General features: G+C 42.3%; 1 protein-coding gene across 2 annotated transcripts in view; it reads right to left on the minus strand.

The window, feature by feature from the left end:
• Positions 1 to 4651: 4651 nt before the first annotated feature.
• Positions 4652 to 12838, minus strand: part of SCAPER (S-phase cyclin A associated protein in the ER) — a 488585-nt gene continuing 480398 nt past the window's right edge. For both annotated transcript variants that reach the window (XM_077780475.1, XM_077780477.1), the window contains exons 30-32: positions 10957 to 11148; positions 8506 to 8557; positions 4652 to 5947 (exon numbers count right to left, since the gene is read on the minus strand). In XM_077780475.1, coding sequence (XP_077636601.1) covers positions 5844 to 5947; positions 8506 to 8557; positions 10957 to 11148 — 348 coding nt within the window. In that variant the 3' untranslated portion in view covers positions 4652 to 5843. The remainder of the gene's footprint in view (positions 5948 to 8505; positions 8558 to 10956; positions 11149 to 12838) is intronic.

Here is a 12838-nt window from a genome sequence, read left to right on the forward strand (position 1 = left end):
GCGCCCCCCGGCGGCCCCGGCTGGCAGAGAGCGCAGCGGCAGTCCCGGAAGCCCGCGCGCGCCCCTGGCTCGAGGCCGGGCTCTGTCTGCACCACCCGGCTCTGCCCACCACCCTCCCGCGGTCCCGGGCCCTTCGAGGCCGAAGCCCGCGGGGCAGTGGGGGAGACCTCGGCTGAGCGGGAAACGTGCGATGCTCGGTTGGCGGCAGTTCGGCGGACTCCAGCCTGCGGTCAGGCTCGCGAGGGCGTCTCGTTCCCTCAGCTTTGCCTCTGCTCTTGGAGCAGAACCCAGCCTGTGCACCCCCAAGGTGCCGAGCCTCCACCCCTCGCTGCATTTTCTGCCGGTGCATTCGGGCCGTCCCGGCGCGTCTTTCCCGCACCCGTTGTCCAGGGTGCCTCGCGCGCTTGCCACTCGGGCCATGCAGCCGAACAGGGAGTCCACGGGCCCGAGGCGAACAGGGGGGCTGTGACGGCTCACCCTCGGCGCTGTCCCCAGAGTGGATGCGCGACGTGATCAATCTCGCTGCATTTATTAATTCCCCCGTCTAGACAGAGGAGAAGGCCGGGCGGCGGCTCCTTATCTGCGTTTGGCATCACCTGCAAGCGATACACTGAAGGAGCCACAACAAGCCCCCGCTAGGATCGCGGCTGCCCGGGAAAATAAGTCCACCCAGAACCAGTCTGGCGTGTCCTTGGTTTATTTTCTTTCCAGACCCGAAATGCAGGGAGCGNTTTCAAACCCCTGCGACTTGTTTTCTTGAAAACTGGCTTTAGTGATCGCAGGAAATAACCGAGAGATACTGAATCTCCAGCAGGCCCCCGGGCAAGCACAAAAAACAGGAGGCTCAGGTTTTACCCTTAACAAATATTTAACCCTTTGGCAGCCTGGGACAGTTCTTTTCCTCAGACCAGGCCTCGCTTGGTGGAAGTTGCCACCCTACCAGTCCATCTACTACTCTTGAAGAATCTCTGGCATTGGGTTTCCGTTTTCTTGTCCCTCGAGATAAAAGACCCCCAAGTATATCCTTCTTTGTCCAGGATTTGTTTTGAAAGAGGGCAATGCCCTGAGTAGGGGATAGCTCAGGTAGAGTCTGGTAAGGGAAAGTGTGTCTGAGGGTCAGCTGTGGTCTCTGGATAGAGGAGTAGGAGACTTCTGTTAAAACTGTGTGCTGCTTGGATGGCCAGAGGCCACCGTAGGGTTTTCAGGAGAGCTCAGGGCAGGATTCCGTCACCCCCGCCCCCATTAGAAATGGAAAGCTGGAAGACCAGCTGTCAGTTATTGAAAGAAAATGGGAGGTGGGGAAAATCAAGTCAAATTTGTATCTTACTTCCTCAAAGTCAAAGTGATGCTAGCACAAAATTTGAAGAAAATATTCCTTTTTTCTTTGGGATTTAGGAAATGGTGCTGCAAACTTCGAGATAAGGGAGGAGATACATAGGGTTAATGAGGACCAGCTTTACCTCTCAAGTGCCTAGAAACGGTTTTAATAATCAGGGTTAGATTCTTTGAGGCTTTGCTCCCTTAACTTAGACCATTCCCTCCCAAACAGAAATATAGATATTTTCTCTTACCTCCTCGCTGGCCATTGGATAGGAGGCTAAACTTCCAAGAAATCTTACTTTGGAAACCTTTTGATTACTCTGGAATATTGGGTTTTGTCATTTGAAAAACGAAAGTAACAGGGTCTAGAATAAAGAACTTCATTAATGTTTGTTGTTAATTAGCTCTGAATTTTTGCTTTTGACAGTCTGCAGTATTTGTTTAAATTTTTAAAAATTTATTTATGTATTTTGAGGGAGACAGAGACAGCCTGAGTGGGGGAGGGGCAGCGGGAGAGGGAGAGAGATTATCCCAAGCAGGCTCTACCAGAGACCAACACTGGGCTCGAACCCACAAATGGTGAGATCATGACCTGAGCCGAAACCAAGTAAGATGCTTAACCGACTGAGCCACCGAGGCGCCCTGTAAGACTGCAAATGCTACTAACGGAAACATCTGCCTATCTAATTACAGTAAACTCTTATTATCCATAGATCAAAAAATCTAATTCTTCTTTTGCTATTTATGTGAGGTGTGTCTGATTTTGAATATTGGGAAATTACCCAGATAAAAGTGGTTACTGTGTATCAGGATGTATCTGTATGTATTACTCTATAAAATATCATAAGCTCTTCTGTAGATTGTTGCTAACCACCCAAAAGGGTGCATCATTTCCATGGAAAGGCTTTGACTTTGAAGCCTTATTCGAAGGGTCGTTGGTGTGGTGTTAGATCTATGGTTGGCTACATTAATAAATATCAGTTTTACTGGTTCCCAGGTCATCTTTAAACATGTTCTGTAATACAGTTGGGATTTTCTTGTAAATTAAATTACCTGTAACAATTACAAATGTTGTATTTTATGCTTACTGAACTTTCAAAGTGAGATGCCCAATTGTGTAGTAAAAAGTTCAATGAAAAGGGGTCACAGGTGGAAAATGGGAGTTAGTTATTTAACTAGATTCACTTTAGAATAATATTTTTTTCAGAAGATTTATCTAATAATGTGGATAGCTCTACGTAATTGAGGCAGGAAAGGGATTCCCAGAGATGGAAAAGTTTATGACCATTATACCACAAAAATTTAATACATATTGAAAGGCTGCACAATTCTGGGAAATTCAGAGTCCTTGTGGCAGTATTCCCAACGAACTTTAATATTTAATGGGTTGTGGAACAGAAATCAGCCTTTCAATTTTGAATGTGGAATGGCTTTAAGCTCAGAGCTGCAAATATTGTGTTTAAATGAGACTTTGTCTGAGATTGTTCTCTAGAAAATGTTAATTCTGCCGCTGCTGCCTGGGGGAGGACATGCATTGCCACACATTTAGTTAGCTGTGTTTTCCCATACAAGTGGTCACCAGAGAGAGCAAGAGAATTAGCTGAATAGCAGCATGCTGGAGAGAGGAAACAATGAATGAATAATAAACTATTTGAAGAGAAGTTCCAAGCAGGAAATTCAGAGTTTATTAAGCTGATGTGGGGAAGATTAGAGGCTTTTAAATAGGGGTCTGATTGATGTAAAGGTAAACTTTCCTCAAGATACTGGGATTCAGTGCAATAATGAGGATTGTGTGACCAATTACAGACTAACACCTTGTTGAGAGAGATTGTGCATGGACGATGCAGATAAACGAAGTTAGACTGAGAATAGCGATGGCAGAAGAAAGGGGCACACGAAAATACTCACTGGGATCCAGATGTGGATTTGTGTGGGGATTTGGGGTTGGCTCAATTTATAAAGCAAGTTTGGGGCCTCGCAGCAACTGGGCCAGAAAGGCAGGACTTCTTGGTGATCAGGGCACCTCCTCAAAGTCAGCGGCTGGGGGGAGAGTGAGTGAGGGNAGGCGGGAGAACCCCTGGGTTGGGGGCGTGGGAACTGGGAGAGAGAAGTGGAAGAATAGGGATGGTGAGGAGTAATCCCTTTTCAGATTATGGACACCTAAGAATTTAGAAAGCTGGCAAGGAGCTCTGGAAGAAATGACCCATGTGGTTTTTCCCAGCTGCGCTGGGGATGGAAGAAAAGCCAGGGCCGGGAGGTGAGGTCCCGACCTAGGCGCACCGGGGGCGAGGTGCAGGGTCCGGGTCACAGAGTCCCGGTGTGCCTGGAGCCACGGAGAGGCTCCGGAATTTCGTCAGGAAGCTATGGCTCCGACATCCTGTTGGGCGTCCAGGGTGTCGACGAGTCCTGCCGAGCTCCCCGGAAGGCGAGCGGCCGCCGGGAGCAGGAAATTCGGCTGGGCAACAGCAATGGGCGCTCAAATGTCACTGCTGCCGGGCTTCGGGGAGCTTTTTCCTATTTGGCTCAAATTCGGGGCTCCGATGCCCGAGTGAAGTTGCTGCTTTCGCCCCAGCGGCGCCCATTCGCACCGTCAGCTTCACAAGCTGGACCCAGCAAAGGCCTTTCGCCTGGGCCCAGCCTGATCCACCTGTGGCCCCTGAGCCACAGGAGACCCGGGATGCGGCCCCCGTCAAAGGAGAAAGCCAGTGGGTGGCACTTCTCCCCGCAAATTGGAACTGAGATGTGCCGGCGCTCACGGGCGTGCCGCGCCCTCTCAGTCCCTGGAGAGTTTCGAAGTCGTAAAACCCAGGGGACGCAGAGCTTCAATCTCTCTGCCCGGGAGGAAGGCGCCCTAAACTCGAGACGCACGGAGGCCGTGAGGGTCGGGAATCACCGAGGAGCTTCAGCCCGGATTCTCGAAAACTCCCTACTCGGGCGGAGCCCGGATTCATCTCAATCAGACCCCCTCCCTCCCCTCCCGGACGAGGAGGGGCAAGCGACACCATTCAATTAAATGTTTAATTGCGAATTCTGGTATGGTTTCTGGGAGGTTAATCACAGCTGTCTCAATTATTTATGGCTTTCTGGCAAATTTCCGACCAGATAAGAAGTATATTCTATTGTGAAGCGTCTTGCAGGAAATCTTATAAATATTTGATTATTCCTTTCAGCTACAAGGATTCTGCGTTCACGCCCCAAGACGCGCTGGGCGAGTGGCATTCGGGAACTCCTCTCCAGGTTGGGGCTCCCGGGCTGGGGGCTGCAGGTCTCCGGGGGAGCCGGCCGCGGACACCGGCCGCGGTCANCACAGAGCGCACAGGGACGCGTTCGCCGTGGTTTCCGTCTTTATTTTTTTTGAATTTTTGGGACCGCTTTATTTTCTTTCGATTTGCAAAGAAGTAAAAACAGCATATACACAACTCAGCAGCTTTGTGAGGCTCCAAAAAGGAGCGTTGTGAACATTAGGTAAAGTTTTCTTTTAAAAACCCGATGAAACTTTTGTATTTTCTGGTCCCGTCCCGCCTACCTCTCTATAGTCTTGACTCTGACACATACTCAAGCCCCTTTGTTCCAACCAGATCTTTTCTTCTTGGTAATGTTTGATCCTTATCTGACAGAAATTATTACAGACGTCACTCAGTGGGCGGCTTAGCACTGGCCGTCGGCTTAAGGTGGGGTAACGCTGAGAACGACATGGGAAAAGGTCTACTACGTCTCCCGGGCGGACAACTTCTCACGTTCAACTGTGAGCGGGGTGCCGGAGTTTAAAACTTTTATTCGGAGCCCTGTGGCCTTGTTTTACTGTGACTTCAGCTTGCTTCATTTCACAGTTATTTGAGGAAGTACTTCAAGGTGATTTACTATGGCTGATCTTTTTGAATCGCTAATTTTTATTCTGGAGAATACTTTCATTCAGTTCAGCAATGCTATCGGAGGTTCTCAGTCCTGTCTGCTAGGAGAGGTGAGGCGGACCAATGGATACAGTGCCCTAAATTCACTTCAAATAAATGGCCCCCAAAACCTATTATGTAATCAGAATATCCAAGTATTATAAACATCTTTGCTCCAAACCTTAAAAAGGAAAATTTAGAGGTTAACTTTAAGTCTTTAATTAAGATACTCCCAGAGCTGGAGTTAACATTTGTCTTTCAAATTGGTATTGTCTTAAGAAAAGTCACCACTGCAACCAGAATAAGTTATTTTATTACAAGAACAAAACAGACTTGCTAATTTTATGCCTAGTTTCACCCATATTACAAATGCAAAGTATATATTATCATAGGATGTAGGTAACCGAACTCCAAAATATTGTGCATAAGTGAAATAAACTCAACTTGCAGAATTAGAAAGAACATTAAAGTATCTACAATCATTATAAATAGTGCAAAGTATATACCATATCTACAGTGCAGGGGGAGAGTATAAACATGTGAAAATGAGCTTCTTAAGGAACAGTTATAACATTTGTTTGAACAGTTTAAAATATTAACAAAGGTTCTCAAATACAGAACTAACCAAGTCATTTATTTTTTCTCTTTTTTTAAAAAAAACTGTTGAGCTTCTTCCCAGGCCTCCTGAGGAAATCTGTTAGCCAGCTCAAGATAGTCGTGGGAACCAAGGGATTTTCCTGAGAAGAAAAAAAGAATAGTTAAATTCTTTGAGGTTTAAGAAATTAAAATTATTTTGATATCTGACTACAAAATGGAGACATGCACTTCAGATAAACCATGATGCAAGTTTATATAAAGAAGGTAAAGGATCTATATCACCTACAGCATAAAATATACATAATCACAATTATTTTGTGCTTCTAACATATTCAGATATTAACCCCTATATAAGACATTATAAAAACAAAAAACCTGTTTTTGGACTCTGGAGTAAGAAAATAAGGGGAAATAAGTATGGTGATCCAAATAAAATGACAGTCATCTATTCCACCCTTAAGTTAGCCTTGAAATGATAAATGTGTGTATAAACTTGAGATTTGTCATCTAAAATAGTCTAATTTAAAATATTTTAATTTAAATCTGACTTAAAAATGCTCATCTGGCATTCAGTCATCTAACAAAGCGGAGGGAATGAGTGAGAACTTTACTGGTTATCTATGTAGGCACAGAAAACTATCTCCTAGCTGGGCGGAGATTTGAAAACCAGAATTCTCCTTTAGCAATAAGAATGTGGTGCTCCCAGGAGCTGCTTTACACTTAGAATGTAGAGGTTTACCTGGGCAATGAACTAAAAATGACTTGAAACATTTTATGGGGACTTAATCAAAAGGGAAACATGTCCAAACTGCAAACTGGCAACTTAGTATGGAATCATCTTTTAAACATTTTTAATAATTTTTTAAAGAAAATTTCTTTTTAAAAAAATGTTTATTTATTTTTAATAGAGAGAGGAAGAATGTGAGCAGGGAAAAGGCAGAGAGAGAGGGAGACAGAGGATCCAAAGCAGGCTCCGTGCGGAAAGCAGCAGGGCGGATGCCGGGCTCCAACTCACGGTGAGATCATGACCTGAGCCCAAGCTTAACCAACTGAGCTGTCCAGGAGCTCCCCCTTTTCTAAAAACCAAGTAAGCATATTAGGAGCTGTCACCAATATAATGACTTTGAGAAATGCAGAGAACAGTTCTCCATTTGCTGTTCTGTGGATGAAGCATACTGTCATTGGGGAAAGCATAGATGTCAAGAAATGGGTCCTTGGAAAAGAAAGAAGGTTGAAACTCCCACAGGCCTCTGCCCACGGAGCTGAGGCAGCTCTTGGGACTCTGGGTGGCAGATATGTAGCAAATCATGACTCAGCCTTACAGTCAGGAGAAAAGAAGAAAAAATACCTGTACTTCTTACTGGCAAAAAAAAAAAAAGGTGCTGTACAATTAAAAATATATACATTATATACATTAGAAGACTTTTCAAGGCATTTCCATATATTCAAAATTTAAAACACTGTTTTAAGAAATAGTAACAAATTATTATTGATTTCTCTCACCACAGCCTCCAATAACTTAAAACAAAGCAAAACAAAACAAAAACCCAGTGACTGAGTGAGGGCAGTCCTGAACTTGCACGCTAATTCTCGCATAGACAAATGGTACTGTGATGTTGACTTGAATTTCTGAAAAGGAGCATAGCTTTCTGTTTACTTCTCTGAGTGCCTGAGCCAATAAAACATGATTTTTTTTCATGATATGGGTACAGCTTTATATTCTTTTCGATGTACTTTTCAACACGTCCCCACTATAGATAATTGGTGTACGTGTGTATGTGTGTGTGTATATATGTGTGTGTGCGCTCACGGGTGTGTGTGTGGCGGAAGAGAGACTATTCAAGGTGACAAGGGAGTCTCCACCCCTCCAAGTAGGGGCTACTTGGTGGGTGCCCTAGAGGGTCCTGCTGGGAGTGAGCCTCTGGCCACTCTAAGGACTATCAAACTAATGGAAGAATTGGGGAAAATCTGTATTAGGCTCTCATTAATCAGAGATGCGGTCATAACAGCCAGACAAAGAGCAATTTGTACTTCTCAATTACAGTGTGTGTGTAGCAGAATATTTAAAACAAGTAAAAATGTACTTTAAAATTCTATATCTCCAGCTCTGATCGGAGGAGACACCTCAGCAGGAACAATACAGGAAAAAAAGAAATGCTTGTAAATCTTTCGGCTTCGGAACTGTTACTATAAATTGGATGGCTTTTTCTCCAAGTAAAACAGTTTTTTACACTTTTTATTTTCAATAAAAAAAATTCAAGTACTTGAATTTAAGGGGAAAATATGGGGGTGCTATCATTTATAATTGTATTCTGAACACAGGAAACCAAATCTACGCGATTTTAGCATTTACGTGAGTGATGTGGGTCAATGTTAATGCTCTGATTATCTCCTGTATCACAAAGTGGCTCTTAAGCAATTATTTGCTATTTATTATATCTTGCATGAGGTGAATATAAATTACGTAAAGATGTTTTGTGCTTTTCTTTTATTTCCATAAATTTCTCTGTATATTCTGATGCATTCATGCTTGATGACAAAATGCATTTCTTTACTCATCGAATTATACTTAGTGTCTGAATCTCAAATGTTTTAGATGATGTAATAAGTTGACTTCTGTAACAGTTCCAGAGGGTGGAGTGCAAAACGTGTCCATTCAGCGAACAAACATGTGACATTTCATTTCAGTAAGACGTACCTTTGGGCTGATAAGGCTGGTTATCTGCCTGACCTGAAGTCTGTACAAAATCCTGTGTGAGACAAGAAAAATATTTTTATACCAGTGCTATGAACAGAGAGTTTCTCTGAGGCCAGCTTTAAATGTGCTTCTGAAGCCCAAGACAACTATTTTTATATGAATACTTTGGAGCCCAAATACCAAAGCTTAAGAAATTGATGTTCAGGTTCTCTTAATTTAAATGAAATAGTGATGACTCAAATGTTGGTACAGAGGACCAGGGGCCAGAAACTACAACTTTATTTCAACAAACAAACTGGATGCTTTAGCCCAAATTTGCTCTTAAAATACTGACGGACTTTTAACATTTTCAAAAAAAGCATAACTCTAAGTCCTTATATATTCTGCAACTAAAAAAGTCTAGTAATTTCACTTTTTATATAAATTTTTGGAGACTGATGACAAACTACCAGCTCCTACTTTTAGTATCATTTTCTAGTGACTACTAATAATCTAACACATGCAGACCTCAAAGAACCATTTTATACACTAAAATCCAATATATATTCACTCCTTTGAGCATAATTATTTATAGAAAAGAAAATCTGATTTAATTTCACTAATCTAACATGCTATCCCAAATACATTAATTACATTTACATTAAATTCCATTCAAATGTGTGTTAAATAGCACAGAGAAGAGTTAGAAGGCTTTAAGATCAATACCAGATGAAAACAACATATTTTTTACTTTAGATTCTGATATCATTTGAATTTTTATAAATTGTTTTCCAAGCAGTTGAAAATGTGAGGGACTAAGTTCGTAGAGATGCAAATTTGTCTTTGCTCAAANTGTCCATAGTACTTAACACCACCTGACATGCTATTTGTTTTACTTGTTTTTTTGTTTGACTCCCTCCTACTTTAATGAAAGATCTATAAAGGCAGGAATTTTTATCTGTTTTATTCATTGCTGTATCCCCAGTCCCTAAAACAGTGCCCAAAACACCACAGGCACTCAGAAATGACCTCCTGAATACAAGACTGAATTTTAAGAGCACAGTCTTAAAATACTCCATATTTTATTATTATTTTAAGTTTACTTATTTATTTTAAGAGAGAGAGAGCAGGGGAGGGGCAGAGAGAGAGGGAGACAGAGAACCCCAAGCAGGGGCTCAAGACTGACCCAGGGCTCGATCTCACAAACTGTGAGATCATGACCTGAGCTGAAACTAAGAGTGGGCTGTTTAACTGACTGAACCACCCAGGCGCCCCAATATTTTCTATTTACATTTTAATCCTCAGGCTTTAAGAATATGTGCAAAATCTGAGGTGTTGCTATGATGGTTATGTTAAGGTTTTAATTTAACCGTAAGATTTTTGTTTTGAAATCCACACCATACCTGTGGATCTGCAGGTCTTTGAAAAAATTTTCAGAAAATAGAACACAGACTCAAACGGAACAACTAAGCTGAAAGTAAACATTTCTAAACAGAATTGATCTAGCTGTATTTATGAATTGATGGTCTAATAGAGGATAGTTTAAAAAATGTAAACCACTAACTGCTGTCTAAGGTGAAGAAAGCTGGACTCGTAGCCATCCCAACCAGCTGGGCACTATCACATCCTTTCAACAAAGGTGCATGTCTATTTGCCAGAATAAGGAAGAACACTAATACAGAGCTCTGCTTTCTGTTTCATTATTAGTAACAGAAAACACTGTCTTTTAATCACATATACATCATGGCACAAAAACACATTGGTTTTACAGTAAAATATTTCAAGGAAAAATGGAAGATTTTCAGCAATGAATGATGCATAATGACAGAAAAAAGTTACAGGATTAGCTATTAGCAAATGTAAAGAATAGCCAACTTGAGCTTCTATTGTCAGTTGACAGAGTTAATTTAGATGTGAAAATATTGCTTTATTTTGCTACGGCACTAATTCTGATTCTAGTCTTACATAATTTTGACTGGATCAGAAATATATAAGGACATACTTACAAGTGTTTGATTAAAAGAAAAACCAATATAACAGGTTTTTATTACACACACGTGTGTGTATCAATCATACTTATTTTAAAACTTACAAATCAACTGAGGTTTTAATTGATCCTTCTTCAGCAATCCTTATCTATTCCCTATAACTGCACTAAAAGCAAGGTGAATGTAAATGTTAAAGCCTTAAAGAAGTCTGGCAACCTTTTAAAAATGTTTCATTGGTGTGGGTTTACCATTTCATTAACTGGGAAAATACCCTTTTCCTGAAGTCTTCCAGGTTGAAGTTACACACCACTGAACCCTAGTTTTCCTATCCTGATATTTTAGAAATTAATTTTCAAGCACAGAAAAACGTGAAAAAATTTAAAGATACTGAGGGTGGCAAGAATAAACAGCTGCTTCACTTTTACTTTTCAGTTGCATTAGCTTCCACTCAAAGCCAGAGAATCAGGCATAACACAGAAGGTACCTGAATGAAGGTGGCCAGTAAGACACAGCTCATCTCCTGCTCCAGGATGATCTTGTTCTGACGGTTGTTGTAACAAGCAGCGATAAGTGAGGGGAACAGCACTTTGATCAGCCGTGGGTCACTGAAGTACTGGAAGGGCAGCTGGCAGAGTTTCTGCAGCACCGTGGGGTGGCGGCCAGACTGTACGATGACCTGAAACGGAAGAGGAGGCCTAGGTCAACGGCCAAAAAGCCCTTCCTGCTCCTTTCTCCTCTACCCTCCAGCAGTGTCTGTAAGAACTATGGAGAACATGCTGAAAGTGTAAGGAGAAAAAAAAAAAAGATTCGTAACTCTGAAGTGATATCTGTTCCTAAAGGAACAGAAAGTAAAGAACTCTCATTTCCCAACTTAAGGAAAAGATTCCAAAAGTTCTGCAGCCATTTCTAGTCCACAATGAAGGGCACGGCTACTAGGCCAGAGAGGGTTCAACACACAGACTCTGACAAAGCGCCCGCCCTCTACCCTCCCCTTAAGACAGAGAAGTCCTATTCCTTGAAACCTGCAAAGAGGCCCCTCAGAAGAAAGATGCCCTCTCCCATTGCGCTGCCTGCTGCGGTCTCCCCCTAACCAAGCTCCTGGGATATACTGACTGTTCTGTATATGCAGACAGGCCCTTGGGAAGAAAAGGCGGACTGTAAGGGGAGTAGGAACAGTTTCATCAAGCACAGGCTCCAAAAGATTCTAACTCTGATCCACACCCCTTATCTGTGTTTCCATCAGTGCCATTGAGTCTAAAAGGAGAACTGTTTAGATAAATGAGACTCTTGTCTTGAGGCAGTCTAGGTTTACAAGTGTATACGTTTTAAGGAATGGGGCAATGCAATTAATGGGCTTGCAGGGAAGCCCTCCGAATTTACTCCCTGGGCCTACATGATAAACTAAGAAATGTCAAAATCGGATCTGTTTCAAGTAACCTTGATTAGACGGTTCTAATGTGAAAGAGCCGAAGGACCCAAAGCCCACTTCTTGGTATAAGAGGAAGCTCAGAGAAAGTTAGGGACACTGTAAAAATCTAAGGTCAGAACTGTAAATTGTACTTGGAAAAACATAATTTTATAGGTACACACCCAGACAGGACTGCATTCAAATTAAAACCAGAAGGACAGAATGAAACAGCGGAGGCAGGAGAAACATAAATTACAGGGATTTACAAGTTTTCAAAGTACTTTTAACAATACTTTAAGAACACACTCTCAGATGATAATGCAGTTTGGTTTAAGAACAAAATCAACAAAGTAATAGTTCACATATTTTAGTTCAATAGCTAAAATGACATCAAAAACCCTTGGAGAATGTTGATAGGGACTTGTTAATACCTTCAAATCCAGCAGGAATTTTAAAGACTCTGTGTGACAATTCAGCACATGGCTGTGTGCTGCCATTCCTGACACCAGCTGAGAAAAATATGTCCTATCGTGTATTTTACTGATAAAGCATTTACTTAAATCTTTATTTTAATTATTAGCTACAAATTTTGTAGCACAGCCAAATGATCACCACTTTAGAATTTATAATGATACCATTATTACACATTTCTTTTCCCCCTTTTGACAAAAATGAAGAAGTTTTTTTCCTCTGGAACTTCATTGTTAAAATGCTATTATTGGAAGGTTCACTAATTGAAAAGATATTAAACTGGCTGGTCTGGCTGGCACAGGCACAGCGTTAACTCATAGACGACAGCTCCTGGTTCCTGGTAAATGAGCCCCGAACATGCAAATTTAACCAGAACTTACTCTGCCTGGACTCCTGACCCTCAATGGGGTGAAAGAGAGCCTGTTGTGGGGGGGGGGGGGGGCCCCCCCGGGGGGCGGGGGGTGGGGGAAGCCGCCCCAGCCCTGGC

This window comes from Crocuta crocuta, unplaced genomic scaffold (genome assembly GCF_008692635.1).
Source record: "Crocuta crocuta isolate KB4526 unplaced genomic scaffold, BGI_CrCroc_1.0 scaffold310, whole genome shotgun sequence".
NCBI lineage: Eukaryota > Metazoa > Chordata > Mammalia > Carnivora > Hyaenidae > Crocuta > Crocuta crocuta.